At 48.8% G+C, this 19,455-nt stretch overlaps 1 protein-coding gene across 1 annotated transcript; it reads left to right on the top strand.

Moving 5' to 3' along the window:
• Positions 1-5,628: 5,628 nt before the first annotated feature.
• On the top strand, positions 5,629-18,082 carry JPT1 (Jupiter microtubule associated homolog 1). Its single transcript, XM_084239431.1, has 5 exons — positions 5,629-5,784; positions 12,445-12,587; positions 12,886-12,968; positions 13,756-13,774; positions 17,729-18,082. The coding sequence occupies exons 1-5, from the start codon at positions 5,729-5,731 to the stop codon at positions 17,875-17,877; spliced, it is 450 nt and encodes a 149-aa protein (XP_084095557.1). The 5' UTR covers positions 5,629-5,728; the 3' UTR covers positions 17,878-18,082.
• Positions 18,083-19,455: the final 1,373 nt, after the last annotated feature.

Genomic DNA, 19,455 nt, shown 5'->3' with positions numbered 1-19,455 from the left:
GTGCGTGTGTGTGTGTGTGTGTGTGTGTGTGTGTGTGTGTGTGTGTGGGACCCTCGGCCGTGGCTGGGGATTGAACTGGCGCTGCAGAGGCTGCTGGCAGCCTCACAACCCAGCTCTCAACTGCTGCGCCACCCGAGGAGGCCTGGTTGTTTTGTTTTTAATGACAAATGAGTTTTAAGAGAAAATGAACTCCTTGGGCTGTGTCACAGTAGCATTGATCTGCCCTTGTGTGTGTGAGGATAGGCCACAAAAAGAATGAGCAGATGCATACTAAATTTGGCTTTAGGAGTGTTGGATGCAGAATGTGCATGTGGGAATGTGTGTGGTTGTCACTTTTTTTAATTTTAAAAAATATGCATACAAGAACTGGGGTACAGGTCAGATGTGTGTAGGGTGGTGGGAGGACCCACCAGAGATAGTGGGGAACAAAACCAGAGTGGGGAGCAGAACAGGCAGATTGACTGAAATACACTGCTGAGGGGCGTAGCGGGTGAGTCAGGAGAGGTCTGCTGTGCCATGTGGGTAGCTCCCTGGCTAGGGTTCGAACTTGAACTGCAGTGGCTGTGGAGAGCTTCATAGGTTGTGTTTTAACCCCTGGCACCACCAGGGAGGCCCAGTTAAGTCACTCTTAATGTGGCACCCTGCGATGTTGGGGGTTGGGAAGAAAGCTTGTTAGAAACCTTGTGGATGGGCAACTTATTCACTTGCTTAACCAAGTCCAATATCAAATGACCAGCATTTTCCTTGAATAATAAAGTAGAATGAATAGAAAATATTAAGACTATGCTGTGTTAAAGATAAGTAATTGCTATACTTACAGCTCAAAAATAGTAAAAACTCTGCAGATTCATGTGGTTCAATAAATAGTTTTATATTGGGTTTTAGTGAAAGACACTGATCTAAGAGATTGGTTCAAATCTAATTGCTGCATCTAAGGCTAATAAATCCCAGTAAGGTGGTGATGAATATTGCTCATTTCCTCTAGCATTCTGGAATAAATTAATGCAGGTTGAAAGTAGGGGATTCAGACGACTTTGCCCTGGTAGTGCAAAAGCAGACGCTTGAAAGCCAAGAGGTGACAGTGCATATTTTTATGTTTGTTTATGATTTAGTTACTGCTTTACTAGGCACAACTGATAAGGAACATTTCCAGAATATTCTGTTTTGAGTAAGTTGTATATTGCACTCTTGAATAAAATTTACTGTGCATGGAGCAACAAATTTAAAAGCCAGCAGTATTCCTGTCCATATTATCTTTTCTCTTTTTAAAGATTTATTTTCATTTACACATACAAGAGCTGGGGTTTAGGTCAGAGGTGTGGCGTGGTGAGAGGATTCACCAGAGACAGAGCGGGAAACAGAACAGGCAGATTGACTGAAATCCACTGCTGAGGGGAGCAGTGGGGAGACAGGAGAGGTCTGCTGCGCCATGTGGGTCACCTTCCTGGCCAGGGATTGAACTGATGCTGCAATGGCTGGTGATAGCTTCATAGCGCACTGAGATTTTAACCCATGTGCCACCAGGGAGGCCCTCCTGTCCATATTAAAGGGAAATTATTGGGTTGTCAGAGAAGTCATGATGCATTATTACTTGCGAAGAATCAGGTGGTGGAGATGCATGAAGCCAGGTATGGGGGAAAGGTACTGGGTTTCCATGGCACCTCAAAGGCTTCATTCCCCAAATCTTACGTTCAGTAATCTGGAAACTCTCTGAATTCCCTCCTTTTGGATTTTTATGGGGGCTTGATTATATTGGCATGACTGACTGACTCATTGACCATTGGTACTTAAACTCAGCCTCAGTCAGGATAAGGAGGCAGGATAGAAAGTTCCATGCCTTAGTCCAGTTAGTTTCCCTGGCAACCATCCATCATCTTCAGGGGTTTTCCAAAAGTTATGTCATTAATAAGAGACACCTTTAATTCTTAGATTTTAAGAAAGACTACATTCACACTACTGTGGAAGGGAGATATGTCTTGAAGTCCAGGGTGAGGAGTTAACTGGAAGGAAACGTCAGTAGGAAAGGATCCCAGCCACCTTCTTTCTGTCCGGTTTATATAGTGTTGGTACAGGCAGGCTTCTCCGTAAAAAGCTGGAGTTACATTACAGCAAACACATTACAGAAGCACTTTTCCTGGGCACGTGTTAATTTCCAGGCAGAAGGACCGGCATACTTTAGCATCATCTCTTTGGCACATGCAGTCTGTGTAAGGAAGGCAAAGGCTTTGGGAGATAAAAATCTATCTTGAGAAAATACTTGATTTGGTTGGATGCTACAGGTCACTGGGGAAGGGGTTGGCTCCAGACTTCAGACGTCTGTTCCCCTCCTAGAAGGTGATAGCGCTTATTGCTGCTGACTTAACCTCTGCAAATGAATGTTTCCTTTACCTGAAACTTGATTTTTTTTCACTCTCTTAATACAGTATATGGTTATAATTATTCTATTTTATTACTAGTTATGGTTCTTAATCTTACTGTGTCTAATTTAGAAATTAAACTTGCTCATTCAATGTATACATAGGAATTATGTAGTGTATATAGGGCTTGGCACTATCTGGTTTCAGGCATCTACTGGGGGTCTTGGAATGAATGTATCCACTGCAGATAAGGGGGAACTAGCGTCTATAAAAAGCAGGTGAAGGGGCGGGGCTGGGAGGAAAAATGCAGGTGAAAATTGCAGGGGTTTTACAATTGCATCCATTGTAACATTGGGGGTTGTGCAGAAAGAGGAGGACAGTGGAGACAAAGGCCAGCAAGGACAGAGAGGGCCAGGATTTGGAATCCTTTGCCTAGTTTCAATCACAGCTGCTCTGTGTTAAAATATTTGGGTGTGTTTTTTGTTTGTTTGTTTTTTTAAAAATTTATTTATTTTTACAAGAACTAGGGTACAGGCCTGAGGTGCGGGAGGGTGAGAGAATTCACCAGAGACAGAGCGGGGAGCAGAACAGGCAGACGGAGCGAAGACACTGCTGAGGGAGCAGAGGGTGAGGCAGGAGAGGTCTGCTGTGCCATGTGGGGTTCTCCCTGGCCGGCAGGGAATCGAACCGGCGATGCAGAGGCTGCGGACAACTTTGCAATGCGGCACTCAACCACTGTGCCACCGGGGAGGAGGCCCCTGGTGTGTTTTTTTTTTTAAAGATTTATTTATTTATGCATACAAGAACTGGGGTACAGGGGCCTCCCGGGTGGCACAAGGGTTAAGACACAACCTATGAAGCTATCCGCAGTCTCTGCAGCACGAGTTCGATCCCCAGCCAGGGAGCTACCCACATGGCGCAGGAGACCTCTCCTGTCTCGCCCACTGTTCCCCTCAGCAGTGTATTTCAGTCAATCCGCCTGTTCTGTTCCCCAACCTCCACACACCTGTGACCTGTACCCCAGTTCTTGTGTGCATAAATAATAATTTTTTTTTTAAAAGCAAAACTAAAGTGTCTGAACAAATTAAAGAGGGGAAGTTATTACAGAAATTTCTGGCAATTTTGCTTTAAAATATAATGAATGTGCCAAATGGACCGACTTAAGACATCCTGAGTCAGCTGTTTTACATAAATGTATACTTTTTCATATATCAGACTAGATTAAAGGGGTTCTTCTGGGACTGATTCCTTATCTTTGAAGCAGAGGTTATCAGACTAGCCATGTGGGAGAATTACCTGTTTCACTTCTTAAAGATAGCCATCACAGTACCCTACCTCTGGAAATTCCAGTTCCGTAGATTTCCAGGTGGGGCCTCACATTCATCTGTACTCTTTAAAAGCCTATGAATTATTCTGGTGTACAGCCAGGGTGGGACCCTCTAACAGAAAGCTTTTGTTTACCTAAAGTACAGTATTCTTAAAATTATCTCACTCTAACCCTCAGAGCAGTTCAGAATAGCTGCTGTTAACTCCATTTTAGATGGGGAAACTGGCTCAAAAAGTGCCTTCCACTGGGAGAAAGCAGAACCAGAAGCTAGATTTTTCAATTTCCAGTCCAGCCCTGTTGTCCCATGCCAGCCTGTCTCCTGCTACCCTCCAGTGGGCGGGGAAATAAGGGAAGTGAGAAACAAGTCTAGGCCAAAAAAAAAAAAAAAAATAACCTTGAGAGTTAAGTTCAAGCTTTTTATTTAACACAAAAGACCACTTCAGATTTTTTTAAAAAGTATGTGATTACTTTCTAAATAAATCTGATAGTAAAAATGGCCATTACTTTGATGACTTTTTATGTTTGGGGCCATGTACTTGATTGATATCCATCACCTCATTCAGTCGTTCCCAACTCCATGGAGTCTGGATGCTGTTCTGTCCCTATTTTTCAAGTGAGGAAACTAGTGCTCAAGAAGGATTAAGAAACAGGTTTCTCCCAAGAGATCCTGAGCTGGCAACCACCCTGCTCCCATACCTGCTTGGTAATTACATGATGTCTAAGGAGGGCATGCATACTGAGTGCTGGATTGGTCCGAAAGGGGTGTTTGTTTTGTTTTGTTTTTAAGGCTTTGGAAAGTTAGGCTCAGCTTCTAAGAATGGAAAGATTCTAATCCACACAAGTGGGGCACCTCATGCTTTTGTGGTAAGCACATAAAAGTGTATGTGCCTTCTAGAACAGAAGAACTTATCTTTGGCTCTTCATGAAAGCCCACCAGAGTAGTTAACCATGTGTACAAATTTCGAACTGCCTGGAAGGAGGGAGCCATGCAAGGGGGAATGTAGTTAAGTTTTTATGGAAATAAGAAGAGATCTGCTTTGAGGAAACGTGCATGACATCAGAAGCCTCCACCCTTTGTTTGCTCGACTTTCCTTTTATGATCTTGTAAATGGTCATTCCTGAGCCCTCCAAGTGTGTCTGCATTTGTTGTAGGGATAGATTTACCCAGACAGGTGGAAGGGTCCCCACTTTAGGGTTATAAACAGCTGCGCAGGCCGAGGCAGCTCACAGTCTTGATTGCCAAGGATGTGGCCATTCCCCGCAGGGAATTAACCAGCCTTAGAACAGCCCCTCAAATCGGAACGGCTGCAATTTTGGTCTAGTGCATGCACCACCCATAATAGCTAAATGGTAACATTAAAATGTAAAGAATTTCCAGCTCTTTGAAAGGGATCATCTCACCGTGCTTCCGCTTGGCTGACTCAGAGCTTTGAGACTGTCGGGTTTCTAAACGAGTCACACAGTAGGTCGTCAATACAGAAAAGTCGAGTTGTAGCAGTAATTCTCATCCCTTAAGGAGTTTAACTTCACCATCCCACCGTGAATAAGGCAAATAAACGAACAGTAACCACGAGAAATCTGCCCACGACGTGTGTCCTCCTACTCGCCCAGATCGCGCTTTTTCCCTCTAGCAGGTAACTTTTTTAAGTGACAGCTCGCACAGCTCGCACCCAGCGCGGGGCAGGTCCGTCCTTTGTCCAATCATCTCCGGGGCTGGGGCTGGGGGAGGGGAGCTCGCCTAGACCTTCGCGGACCAGGAAGGGGGCGGGCTTAGGCTAAGCCGGGGCCTTCCCAGCCCGTAGTCACGCCGCACGGTGCTTGGCAGTCGAGCGAGCCAATAGGAACGAAAAGAGCCGTTTAAACCGGCCAATGCCGGCGGGGTGGGGGCGGGGCTCGGGGGCCTATAAAAGCGGCGGTCGGCCGGGCCGGCGGCGGCGGAGGCTCCAGCAGCGGTCGCCGTGCCGGCCCCGAATCGCGCTCCCGGCCGCTCGGACCCGACCTTCCCTGCGCTCTGCTCCGGCGCCAGCCACCTCCCCGCGGCGCCATGACCACCACCACCACCTTCAAGGGCGTGGACCCCAACAGCAGGAACAGCTCCCGGTGAGGCGGCGGGGCCGCCCGAGCGGGCTCGGGGCGGGGGGCGCTGCCCGGCGTGGCCGCGGGCGCCCGGCCGGTGTGGGCCGCAGCGTGCCCGGCGCAGCCTCGCGAGCCGGGCGGCGCAGCCCGCAGCCGGGGCCGCCTTTGTGCGCGCGGGCCCCGCCCGGCCCCCGCCGTCCCCATTCATTCCTGCCCGGCGCCGGGGCCGGGAGGGGCCGCCGCGTCGCGGGGCGTCGCTGGTCGGCGCGCGTCCGGAGGGCTCGCCCCCAGCCCGGCCCGGGCGGCCGGCGCGGCCCCGGGGCGGTGGCCGCGACCTCCGGAGCCCGGGCGGCCGCGGGGGCCTCGGCCGGGCCATTGTCCCACCCCGCGCCGCGGTCGGCTCCGCGCTGGCCGGGGCAGGGGCGGCCGCGCGCGGGCCCGCGGCTCCACCCGGGCCCGCCCGGCAGGTGGCCTCCGTCCTCGGGCGGGGCTGCGGCGTGGCCCGCGCCCCTCGGGCCCCAACCGCCGGCGCTGCTCGCGGGGCCTCGCTCCGCTAACAAAGGGAGGACCCCGCTTCTCCCGCCCGCGCCCCGTCGGCGTGGGGGGCGGCGCGCCCGGGCGGGCCCCGGGGCTCGAGCCGTGGCCCCGGCGCCTCGCCCCGCGGCTCCCCCGCCGGCCCCTTGACGTCTGCCGCGGGTCCGGCCCCGGGCCCGGCTCCGAGGGCGAGGAGGCTCCGCGCCTGGGCGGGGCCCCAGACGGCCATTGTCTCCGCCGAGCGGTCGCCCCCGGGGAGCCCCGGCCTTCCCGCCGCGCACCCCGCCGCCTTGGGCCGGGCACCGGCACCCGCGGGCCTGCGCCCCTTCTCCAGCCCTTGGAACCGGGGGGCTCGCGCTCCGCGGGCGATGCCCACATTGTCTCGGCCAGCTGCACGCTGCTCTCCAGGGCGGGCCGTGGGCGTCGCTGGGTCCTGGTGGGAAGCTCCGATGCCACTTTTTCTGGCACGTTCTTCATCGGCCACGGCCTGCAGTCATATGTGGCCAGCCGTGGGGTCCTGGGCAAGTGGCACAAAGGGAGCCATTTTGTGGGGCTAAGAAGACAGCGGTGCAAGAGCCGTGTCTCCGGGGGCTGGAGAACTTGGGAACAAAAAGCAAGCCTGGGCAGAGAGTCCGGGAGAAGGACGTCGATTTTTCACCTCGTCCCTTCCCTTTTCACAAGGTAGGAAAGAGAAAAACTAGTGGTTACTGGCAGGATGGGGCAACCTGAGTACAGACCTGGTCACTCCCTCTTCTGTTGTCATCCGTACAGTGAGGTCATTATTTTCAGAGGACACTCATTGAAGCTTGGTTTTTCATTTTGTGCTACGAGGCTAACTTTCTGCTGCTCAGGCTGAAGTACTCGGGATGTGAGTGTGTGTCGAGCCTGTGATTTCATCCTTTGGGGTCGGTGCAGCTGAGTGCTTCATACAGAATCTCGGGCCATGGAGCCCACACACTAGCTGTTTTCGTTGAGTTCATCGGAAATTAAGCTAAGTGATGTTTGGTTTTGCGAAAGAAATGCTTTTGTCATCTTTTTTTGTCATCGCTCTCCCTCCGCTGTTGTTGTCTGGGGACGGTGGCATTGTCCTTTCACTTCCTGCCTCTCCTTCTGTAACCTCGCCAATTCTCCTAAACTTCTTTTCCCGGGGAACATCCTCCTGGCTCCCAAGCACATTCTGCATTTGCTCTGGTAGAGAACGATCGGCAAAGATCATATGGGAACTCTGGACTTAGGAGAGAAGAAAGAGTAATTTTTTAAAAATCACTCTCTGCCACACATGGACACATTTTGTTAAGTCTCAAATATGTAATCCTGATTTAGTTATCATGTGTGTGGTTCAAAAGAACAGTGGGGTCTTAAAAAATAAAATTGAAATAATTTCTGGCTTATGCTCCAGATCCTTTGTTTGGGATGTCTGCTCGCAGATGGGCTCTGCCTCGCTGACGTCATCCGAGTAGGTATTACCTGCTGTTGCAGAGGGACACGGACCCACCAAAGTTGGGCTGGTCAGAGCTTTGACTTTGTTTTTAAGCTGTTTTGGGGGGTACTGGTGTCCCCCCCCCTTTTAAGGCCAAAAATGCCCTGGTCACTTGGGTTCTGAATGTTTTTCATCTGACTAAAATTATCCATAAGGGCTGTAATTATGATCCGTAAGGAAAACCAGTCTAATCTCTAGGGAATGAAGGGAGTGGCGATGACGCAAGTTGATTTTGATTTCAAGTGTCTTTGTTGATTTGGGGTACACATGATGAAGACCTAGGCGCCTGCTTCAGACTCTAACATGAGAGAACGCCCATTAAGACTTTGTAACACACCTTTAATTATGATTTAAGAATTTTAATTATCATTATAAAATATATGCCTGAACACACTTAATTCATATAATGAATTTAATCTTAAGTGGACATTTAATGTCTGAGACTTTATGGGGGCGGTAAATGTTTTACATGTTCTAAAAATTCAGCAGGGTCGTTCCCCATCTGCTGGGGGAAGAGAATGATATTTGTATCTTGCAAAGGGGGTATGGAATTTAACTACGGGCAGACACTAACATCAGCTTCCAGAAGGATGCTGGAGCGACTGTCTGCCACATACCCAGCAATCTGTGATAAGAAAACCAAAGTGCGGACCCTCTGGGATTGTAGTTTAAAGGGGAATTCTCTTTATTTAAGCACTTACGTGCCGGCTGGGCACCCAAGAGCTGGGGTTTGATCCTGTCAATTAACTAATGTTGGGCAGTTTATTGAGAGCTTCTCAGGGCTCTTTCCTCGCTTAAAAATGAGGCTGTTGAACTGGATGGAGCAGAGCCCGCCTAACTATCGCCTGGGGCCAAACCCAGCCCTCTGCCTGATTTTGTGGAGTTCGGAAGGATTTTTACTTTTATAAATGGGTGAGGAAATAACATGATTTCATAACTTGTGAAAATTACATGAAAATTGGATTTCAGTTCATAAATCATGTTTTATTGGAACACCGCCACACATTCATTTCCATATCGTGTGTGGCCGCCTTTGTGCCACGTGATGGAGTCGAATCATTATTGAAAGACGAGAGACCCACAAAGCCAGAAATATCTCCTTGCCTGGCTCTGCATTGGGCTGGTCCTCCGCCCTTTGCAAGGATCTAACCTCCTTTCTCCTGGGGTCTTTGAGACTCAGTCTCAGGCTCTACAGTCAGCTTCCAGAGGAAGGAGCTGGAGGTTGGAGAAATGGACTGGATGGATTTTGAAAGAGTCCCTGAGGGGAGGGTGGAGTTTGCTCAAGGGGAGGGGAGTAAACCCTGGGTGGAGAGAGGCAGCACTGCCAGTGGGGCTTCGAGGAAAGCCCTGATTGGATGGTTGAAGCACCCACATTGATATTGGCAAAGTCTGTCAGGTTTCCTTCAGTTCTGCTTAGGCTCACTGCTGCTGGCTTGTGGGCAGCAGAGACAGGGCCACAGGGCAGGGGAGCTCCTAGACAGGAAGAGGGCAGTGTTAGGGGAGATGAGAGCCAGGTAACACCCTGCACCCAAGGGGGCCAAAGAGGAGGGGCTTCTGTCTGGAGATCCAGGCAGGTGGACACGGGTGTCCAAGGATGATCACATGGTAGTGGCCAGTGGGATGAGGAGCATTGTCAAAGAAAAGTGAAAAGGGGATTTGGGTGCTCGAATCAGCCTTTCAAAGAATGTTAGATAATTGATAGCAATATAGAAGATAGGCAGTGTCAGAAAGAGATTACAGTCCACCTTGAATCCCCTCTGTGAGAGTGAACCCTGGATGATGTAGGTGTGAACGTCCTTGCAGGTCTTATGTGCTTTGTGGTGACCGTGGTTGCTTGCCTGATTGCCCTGGTTCCAGGGCATCATCAAGCACAGTATAGATGACATTCTCAGAGTAGTCTCTTTTTTGTTTTGTTTTTAACTTCATTTTTGTTTTTACTGAAGTACCATTGTTTTACATCTTTGTTAGTACTTTTTTTTAAATAGCTCAGTTTATTTTTACATAGAAGAACTGGGGTGTAGGCCAGAGGTGTGGGGTGGGGGATGAGAGGATTCATCAGAGACAGAGTGGGGAACAGAACAGGTGGATTTACTGAAATACACTGCCGAGGGGAGCAGCGGGGAGGCAGGAGAGGTCTGCTGCACCATGTGGGTCACCTCCCTGGCTGGGAATCAAATCAGGCCACAGCAGTAGGCCACCGTGGGGGTGGGGGGGGTCCCGTCTTTGTTAGTACTTTGACATCATATCTTTTTTTTTTTTTTTAAGATTTATTTATTTATGCATACAAGAGCTGGGGCACAGGCCAGAGATGAGGCGGGGGGAGAAGATTCGCCAGAGACTGAGTGGGGAACAGAACAGGCAGACTTACTGAAACACACTGCTGAGGGGAGCAGTGGGCTAGACAGGAGAGGTCTGCTGCACCATGTGGGTTTCTCTCTGGCCGGCTGGGGATTGAACTCGTGCTGCAGAGGCTGCGGATTGTTTCATAGTGCGGTGTTTAACCCCTTGCACCACCAGAGAGGCTCCGACATCATGTCTTTTAATAGTCCTACGAGGCAGTTACTATTCATTTATGGAAGAGAAAACCGAAGCATAGAGAGGTTAAACTAGTTACCCACACAGCTGGATGGATGTGTGTGAATATACACAATTTGATGTAAATCTAACCTACTGTACAGCGTGTGGTATTGTGTGGATATGACATACTTTGATAACTAACCCCTACTAACAAATAACCAGGGCATTTCCTTCTCCCCCTCCCCACATTATCATCTATTTTTTAAAAGATTTATTTATTTATGCATACAAGAACTGGGTACCAGACTAGAGGTGCAGGGGGTGAGAGGATTCACTAGAGACAGAGTGGGGAGCAGAACAGGCAGACTGACTGAAATGGAGCAGCGGGGAGACAGAAGAGGTCTGCTGTGCCTTGTGGGGTCAGCTCCCTGGCCAGGGATTGAACTCATGCATGCACTGGCTGGCGATAGCTTGACAGCACTGTGTCTTTAACACCTGCACCACCAGGGAGGCCCCGAACTTAAATATTTTTGATACAGACTGTTAAGATGTTCTCTAGAAAGTCTGTGCAAAATTATACTCTCAATGGGAATTGGCATTTTTTCTACCTTTACCAGTTTATTTATTTATTTATTTTAAAGATTTATTTATCTATGCACACAAGAGCTGGGCACAGGCCAGAGGTGGTGGGGGGGGGGGGTGAGAGGATTCACCAGAGACAGAGTGGAGAGCAGAACAGGCAGATTGACTGCAGTACACTGCTGAGAGAGGAGCAGCGGGGGAGTCAGGAGAGGCCTGCTGCGCCATGTGGGTCAGCTCCTTGAATGAGAATTCTTTTGACAGAATTCTGAGGAGAAATTGACAAATCCACCATTATAGTAGTTAATAGATTGTCTTGGCAAGTGATAAAATATTTAAAAGTCAGATTTGTATGACTTGATTGTTAACTTGATAGGAGACATGTAGAAAGAACATTGCGAGTATATGTTCTTAAAAGAGAATTTGTGGTATAATTTATTGTTTAACTATCAGCCTTTTCATCTGGAAACTTAGGTGAAATGTATATATTCTTAGAAAAAAATGTTTCAAGCTGATTTAGGAAGAAATAGAAACCCAAGACTACACCCTCATCAATAAAGAAATTTTATCAGTACTTGGAACATACCCCATAAAACCATCTTCTCTTTTCTGTGTTCTGAGTGTTGCCCAGCTGAGTGCTGCATGAAGAGGACTATGGGTGGCCGGGGGTGGCAAGCTGTGAGAGGGTGTCCAGTACCACCTGGTATATTCTTGCACTTTCTCTTTGTGGTAGTGACTCGTGTTAGAGCACTGAAGTACAAGTATATAAATGGGGCTTACCCATCATGTGCAGTTAGGAGAGACTTTCTTATTAGCTTCCCTTGGGCTTCTTAATTGATGAAGGTAACTTTTATGTATATGGTCTTCCTCTTTTTTATTTAGTTGAAAATGAAAATGCTTATTGTATAGTGCAAGATGTGCTTCTGAACTTGAAGATACACCCAGCTAAGCCTAGTAGGCAAGTCTTTTTAGGCCTTTGGCCACTTCCTGGAAGGGGCCACCAGACAGGCTGTCCTTGGTGATGACGCCCAGGCGGGTTCCGCTTCCTGTGTGATGAGCGTTCTGACTACAAGTATTACAAAGCAGCATTTCGTATATTTTTTTAATAAGCAGATTCTTTCTTTTTAAAGATTTTTTTTTTTTTAATTTATGCATACAAGAACTGGAGCCAGAGGTGCAGTGGGTGAGAGGATCCAGAGACAGAGTGGGGAGCAGAACAGGCAGATTGACCAAAGTACACTGCTGAGGGGGGCAGCAGGCAAGGCAGAGAGGTCTGCTGCACCATGTGGTAGCTCCCTGGTCGGGGATCGAACTTGTGCTGCAGTGGCGGCAGATAGCTTCATAGGTTGCGTCTTAACCCCTTGCGCCACCAGGGAGGCCCACATTACGTATTTTGACATCTACTGTTGAATTTATGCCGTGGTGGGGATCTGTTCCTTTTCCCCATTAACAACTCTCTCTTGTGAGGGTTGGGGAGAAAGAATGGGCCAGGGAAATGAAATAAAATATTTGAAACTTGTATGCCAGGAAATACTTGGGCATGATCTGAAATTGGTGTTTTGCATTATTCCTAGGGTTTTGCGGCCTCCAGGTGGTGGATCCAATTTCTCACTAGGTTTTGACGAACCCACAGAACAACCAGCAAGGAGGAACAAAATGGCCTCTAGCATCTTTGGGACCCCTGAGGAAAACCCCCCTTCTTGGGCCAAGTCAGCAGGTACTGCTTAGATCTCTGAGTTGCTGGTCAAGGGACTGGACAGCAGCCTCTGCTGATGAGCAGAATCTCTTAGTAATTAGTTGGACAGCAGTTGATGCCTGTCATTCATTGGGGGAAAGACTGGGTCTGAGAAATGGGAAATGCTGACGAATCAGAGGAAGGACTGCCATCAGATTGCGGTAGTCCCGCTGCACGATTCCCTCCCTGACCCTGTCCCCATTTTGTAATATGAAACCAACACCTGATGTCATTTAGTAAAAGGTGGTTTACTCCAGCTCTCTCTATTATTTTGATTCAGGTGCCAAGTCCAGTGGTGGCAGAGAAGAGCCCGAGCCGTCGAACTCTTCCGAAGCAAGCTCTGGAGACTTCTTGGATCTGAAGGTCAGTGTGGCGACACGGGGGAGGACGGGCTTTGATGTTAACACAGTGGGAAGTCCACGCGCTGTACTGGGAGCTTCACCCTGCTGCTGTCTCCCATGGCTGGGGTCTCCCAACGGCCACTGGGGAAGGGCGGGGCCAGATTGGAGCTGGAGACTGCTCAGTGGAGAGGGGTCAGTGCGTCACCACGCGCTCCATCTGTTTAGACGGCGACGTCAGGCTGGTTGGTCTCCTGTCCTTCAGTGTTGCGTTTGGAGCTTCTGGGTCACGTGCACTTCCTGTCTGTGCCTCTCCTATGCAGTGGCGTTTCTGAGATCAAGGGCTATCCTAGTTGTTTGCAAATGCTGTCCGATTTTGAGCCTGCAGCAGATGAGCCCCAGCCCCGGGTGCGAGTCTGGAGAGCCTGGTGGGAAGTCCTCCCGCTGGATGGTTGAGGCCCTTCAGCATCTAGATGGTGAGAGAGGAGGGAGGGGTAGATTTACAAGCTTTCCCATTCCCACAGAACAGCCTTTGAAATGCTGCTTGATTAAATTGAAGTTTTTGCTGTTGGGGTCTTCGCCGCCCTGGGCAATTTACCCTGCAGCATTTTTTGTTTGTTTGTGTTTGTGTAGCTTTGTCCCAGCTGGATGAAGGTTGCTTGCTGTGATGCAGCCTGACCGTGCACCCCGAGTGCCAGGCCTGAGAAATTCATGTTTGGTGTCAAGTGGATGGCAGCCTCACTGAACTGCCAGTGCTTTATTTGTATGTAGCAAAGTTAAAATCTGAAGTTAACTATTTTTTTCTTTTCCAGGGAGAAGGTGACATTCATGGTGAGTCCAAAGGCTTGAGGGGCGGGTGTGTGGCTCCGTACATGTGATTTGATTCCAGTCACATCTTGGGGAAACAGGGGAGTAAAACCTGGTTTTGCCCCTGGTGCCAGCTTGCTCTGGGTGGAGAGGAAGGAAAAATGACACTGGCAAGCTGGCTGTCGGCCAGTGAGAGCCCTGCTAGAAGGGACAAGGAGCAAGCACAGACCCCTCTGCAGAGACGTGTGCTCTGGTCAGGTTGATATTTGTTACACCGGATGCCAGGGTTTTAGGAAGGGCCACGGCATAGCATTTAATCTTGGAGTCTGACTTTATACTGAGGTGCTGATCAGCAGGACACTGGCCACGCTGTGATGCTGTAAGTTGTAGTTCAGGGGCAGATGTCAAGCTGTAGTTACCAGTGGTGTGACAATGAGCTATAATCATTTAATTATTTTAGATCTTGAAGTGTTTATTGGCACTTCCTTAGCAAGTGCCAGAGAATTGCTGATGGGGGTGAAGAAAGGTTACGCGTGTCCCTGGGAGCAAGATGTGTGCGCCCCGGAGCCACCAATCCAGAAGGAAGAAACCCTCCTTGTGGCCTTTTCCAGCTTTCCCTTCCTTTCCATCTCCCTCCCTTTCTTCAGTCTAGGGGGTCTCCCTTTTTTCACACCTATTGTGCCCTGAATTCATAGGGGGAGGGTTCCAGCAGCTCAGACTCCTCTCCACAGTTTCTCACAGAGGCTGCTTCTCTAGGGGTGAAGCAGGAGCTGCCATTTCAGGTGAACCCAAGCACTTGTTTTGTTCCTCATCCTCTGTTCAGAAAGTTGTCTCGTCTGTTCGTGGACTTGATACACTCACTCCTGGGGAGAATCTTGCTCTTGGTTGTTTACAGCATTGCCAACAGCATACTGGGTAACACTATGGGAAGCGGCCAGTGTTGCCATGGTAACAGTACCCAGCCCCTCCGCATCCATGTGTCTGGCAGAGGAGCAGCTCTGTGTTTTCTAGAAGCCGCGCCTCCCCTCATTACCGTCGTGCTGGTCACTTGGTGGATTTGCACGGAGGTGACAGTTCTGGGTGACAGCAGCCCTTCCCCTTCATGCTGCGGCCTCCCGGTGACAGGCTCATAGCCACATTCCTCTTCTGCTCTCTCAGGCGTTGTCCTTGGTGGCAGGGTGGGAGGAGAGTCCACTGAGCCTCTGAGGTTGCTTAGCTGAGGACAGAGAACTTTTCCACTGCACTGAAGACCTCTTAGTTACTATTTGTTTCCAATTTGTTCCTTTTCAAAAAATTGTTTCGGAGGTTCAAAAAAAAAACACCTGGATTTTTCAAACAGTCATCCGTTTCTTTGGCCTCCTGATTATTCTGTGTTCCTGACAGCTGCTACTTTCAGTTTAGTTTTCATAAAATGACAAAGGGCATGATAATTGAGATAGGCCTGCAGGGTAAGGTCAGCTCAACTCTATTGCCAAGTTTACTTGAGAGCCAAGCAACCGTGCTCTTTCTAAATAAAACAGATGTTTTTGGATATGAGGAAAACTGACTTCATCTTTTGGGGAAACACAGAAACAGCTTCAGGGGAAACTTAGGAATTTGTAAGAAGGAGAAGGAGGTTGAGGCAGAAGTCCTTCCGTTCCCCCCATGCAGTGCGGGTGGCCTGCCCCCTCTCCCTGTCCTGCTCCTTCCATCCTGAGAGGGAAGGATTTTTTTCTCTTCTGACGTAAGTTTCTGTCCATTTACCTTATTAATGCGGCAAAAAAAGACAAATCAGGAGCCTAGAAGATGGATATTACGCTAGTATTTTTGTTTAAAGCCCCATTTTTTCAAAAAGTATTACATTCAACAGACAAAAGCTTTCTCTGTCAAGTTGCTGCAAAGGTTTCGAAATCCTTACTCTGGTCTCTCGTAGACGAGGGAAATGGAGGAGGACACGGACTTCCCTTTTCTCGGGTCGGAGCATTTCTGCCTGGGCAGAGCATTTAGATGAGGCCTGCTGCCAGTTAGCGGCTCCCTGCCCCCTTTTCTCTTTTGGCGTATTGCTGTCTATTTGTCAAAAACAGGACAGTTCTATTAAATTTAAAAAAAAAAAAAAAACAAAAAAACAATCTTGGCATGAGTTGAATTTATCTAAAAATCATTTTATGGACACAAACTGTCATCGTCGAGCTTCCAGACAAAGTTGCTTGGGGCGGGTGGGGTGCTGGCCAGGGCCTGGGTCCTGTGTGCAGAAACAGAGCAGCTCGGACTGATGAGCTGGCTCAGGCTGCCTTCAAGCTGCACGTCATCTCTCTTACATTTTATTTAACGTGGGTTTAGCCTGTGTTTTCGGTGCGCAGAACATAGTTTCCTAGGTTGTTTCAGGGATACTTGTGCTTGATGTTGGTTCATTTGGTCCTGTTTCTTACACAGCAAGAGTGTGGCAGTAGGAAACCCTGAGGCCACCCTGTCTCTCCAAGTGTTAGCTCTTAACTGAGAGCTGTCGCTTTGCAAAGCTTCATACTAGATTTTTACTAGTTGTTAAGGAGTATAGAACATTAGATGCATTATAAGTTGCCTCTGTAGCATATTCCAGAAATCCACAAACTGCATTGCTAAGAGCAGCAGTAGCCTATTTCTGAGCTTTTGTTGTGTTTCTGATCTAAGACCTCTTCCTCTCAGATGTCTCGGTTTCAGCCAGCTAAATCAAAACTTGGTGCAACTTGTTTTAGGAACATAAAATTTTAGCGTTTAGTCTTTGAGAACCTTAAAGAAACTACACTTTCTTCAAAAGTAGAATGTTCATTGAGGTCTGTATGAAGTACTCACATGGGGTATGTCATCACCAGTGTTCGGCTGCACCGCTCTTAGGGTTTCAAACTCCTAAATTTGAGGTGCAATCAAGGCCTGTAATCCTGAAGATAGTTTCCCCCTAAGTCTTATGACCCAGCATTCACTATCTTATAACCAGCATTCCTCTGTGTGTGTGTGAGAGAGAGAGAGAAAGAGAGATTATTCTAAGGTGGGTTTTAGAATATACAACTAAATCTAGTCCAGTGGAATAACTCTGAAATGAGAGACCCGCCCACTTTAAAAAATCAAAAATGAGTCTAACATCGCATAAGCTGTTAAAACTCTTCAGTCAGTCTTGGCTTTGAATCAGTGACTTTTCTAGTTTTAGAAACTCCCTGCTAATAAGACAAAAGGTGGTTCAGAATGTCTGCTTGTTGTATGTGCCACAGGGAAGGCAGCAGCCAGGGCAGTGTAGCAGGAAACTGGGACGCAGTGCTGTGATAGCCTTTGTACCCATCCTTCAGCAGCTGTTAACAGCTGTCAAGTGGTGGGCGGGGCTGTGTCAGGACAGCACTGTGCCCTGGGGGCCCCCCACGGGTGGGGTGGGGAAGGGGTGCTTCCACACCCTGAGGCACACATGCCAGTGCAGATGCATTAGTGTATTTGGAATGGTTGGAATTTGTTCCACTTCTTTTGCTCTCTGTAGAGCTTGCGTGCGCTATGCTGTGTCAAGTATTCCGTGTCCTGCGCAAATTCTACAAAGCAATTGAGGGGAGTGATGACCTTGTGTAGAAAGCCAGGTGACTTTCCAAGAGCATAAAAGAAAGTGGATACATTTGTTAAATACTACAAAAAGTGGTGTATATTATCTGTTGGGAATAACTGAGTACACACAACAGTGGACAGAAGACTGCACTCAGCCGGTGGTGAGGCCGCAGGGAGGCGGCTTGTGGGTCAGGGGCCCGCAGCTTCTCTGTAATGCTCTAGTTTTAATGATTTGACATCATATATCTGTGTCGTTAACAAAAGAATGCACGGAGAAAGGCTTGGCACATACGGGCAATGCATTAATGGTGGCTCATTCTGGGGAGTGGGACCTTGCTCCTTAGTCTCGAGGTACATTTCTCATCAGCCTCGCACACAGAGCAAGGGAGACGTCCACTTAGCTGGCGGTAGTCAGTAACCTTCATCATTTTGCTTTCCTAGAACACGTGGACACAGATTTGCAGGCCAGCCTGGGGCACAGCGAAGAGAAGCCGGTGCCTGCTGCACCTGTGCCCAGCCCGGTGGCGCCCGCCCCGGTGCCGTCCCGGAGAAACCCTCCTGGTGGCAAGTCCAGCCTCGTCTTGGGTTAGCTCCGACCGTCCCGAACTCTGTCGTTTTGTTTGTTTGTTTTCTCCATGCTTGTGAACTGCACAACTTGAGCCTGACTGTACATCTTTTGGATTTGTTTCATTAAAAAAGAAGCACTTTATGTACTGCTGTCTTTTTTTTTTTTTTTTGGAACAGGTTTCTCTATCGTCCTGGTTCCTCCGGGTCTGTAGGCCATGGCATGAATGTTTTCTAGCAGTAGTTTGGAGGGAAAGCTTTGTGACAGTACCGTGTTTTTAAGAACAGACAGTTTGGTTCCAAATGTGTTAGAGGGTCTTTTGTACTGAGATTTTTAAAACCCTTTTCTTGTCAGCTTTACTTGGGTTTATGAGGCCTGGATTGGACAGACCAGTGAACAGTCCACAGGCACCTCCCTGCAGGCCCAGCCTTCTTGGGGCGGCCCAAACTTGTCAGTGCCCTTTAAGAGCATCTTCCTGTGCCATATGGGGCAATACAGAGGCCGGTGCCTCGTGCCTTGCTGCCTGCAAAGCTCAAAAACTGCCTTCTCTTTTTGAACCGTAAGACATAAGCCAGATCCTAAGTGGACTGGCTGATGAGCAAAGCCCTCTGCTGGGGCGCAGAGGAAGGCCGCGGGGTTCACATGCACTGGCCGGTTGCAGGGGAAGCGAGCAGGGGTGGCCACACACCCTAGCGGCCCCGGGCAGTGCTCATCTTAGATACCTTGAAGCTGTGTGCATGATGCTGGTGCTTGACCATGCAAGGAAAGTCTCATCCTTAAAATGTGTGTTGTTCCTCACAATCCTGGACTGTTGCGTAAAGTAAACAATGTACAAATTTTGAAACAGTGTCCTGTGTCATCTTTTCGAGCTTGTTTCAATGTTGAACTTGGTTTAGTTGCTTTTTCTTTTTGTTACTGGCAGCCCAACTGGATGAATCCTGAAAGTTGAAACAGACGAACAGAGAAGTGGGCTTCTCACTAAGGAAGGTGGTTTAAAGTCAGCAGGAGTTCAAAGCGCCAAAATCTCTGTGAGCTCTACCTGCTGACATAAAATGACATAAAATGCAGGAATAACGTGGGTAATTAATATCCAAAGTAGTTATAGTCTGATCTATGTTAGACTCTCTGACCACCTGCCCTCTGTGTGGATGGGGTGTCTCTAGATAACCTGCAAGGTGCTTCCCTCCCAGGCAAGGGCGGGTCCATGCAATTGGAAGGGAAGTGGGGTGAATTTGACTAGGGGTATGGGAGACTGAAGAAAGAACACTCTGTATTCCAGGCAGAAAGTTCCAGAACATGGTAGATTAAATGGTGGATATTGTTAAGACCTGGCTTTGATCCTGTGTGTGTGTGTGTTTAGATTTATTTATGTAAATAAGAACTGGGGTCTAGGCCAGAGGTGGGGGTGGTAGGGTGAGAGGATTCACCAGAGACAGAATGGGGAGCAGAACAGGTGGACTGACTGAAATACACTGCTGAGGGGAGCAGTGGGCGACCCAGGAGAGGTCTGCTGCGCCATGTGTGTCAGCTCCCTGGCCGGGGATGGATGCTGCAGTGGCTGCCCATAGCTTCATAGTGCTGAGACTTACCCCCTGTGCCACCA

The sequence above is a fragment of the Talpa europaea genome (assembly GCF_964194135.1).
Source record: "Talpa europaea genome assembly, chromosome: 7".
Lineage (NCBI taxonomy): Eukaryota > Metazoa > Chordata > Mammalia > Eulipotyphla > Talpidae > Talpa > Talpa europaea.
Note: the sequence above shows the minus strand (reverse complement) of the source record. Positions and strands in the feature narration are given on the sequence as shown.

Bases quoted from the DNA above. Each gene is read 5' to 3' on its own strand.
- JPT1 (XM_084239431.1), top strand. From the start codon at position 5,729: ATGACCACCACCACCACCTTCAAGGGCGTGGACCCCAACAGCAGGAAC. The intron at 5,785-12,444 runs GTGAGGCGGCGG...CATTATTCCTAG, and splicing joins AACAGCAGGAACAGCTCCCG to GGTTTTGCGGCCTCCAGGTG. The intron at 12,588-12,885 runs GTACTGCTTAGA...ATTTTGATTCAG, and splicing joins TTCTTGGGCCAAGTCAGCAG to GTGCCAAGTCCAGTGGTGGC.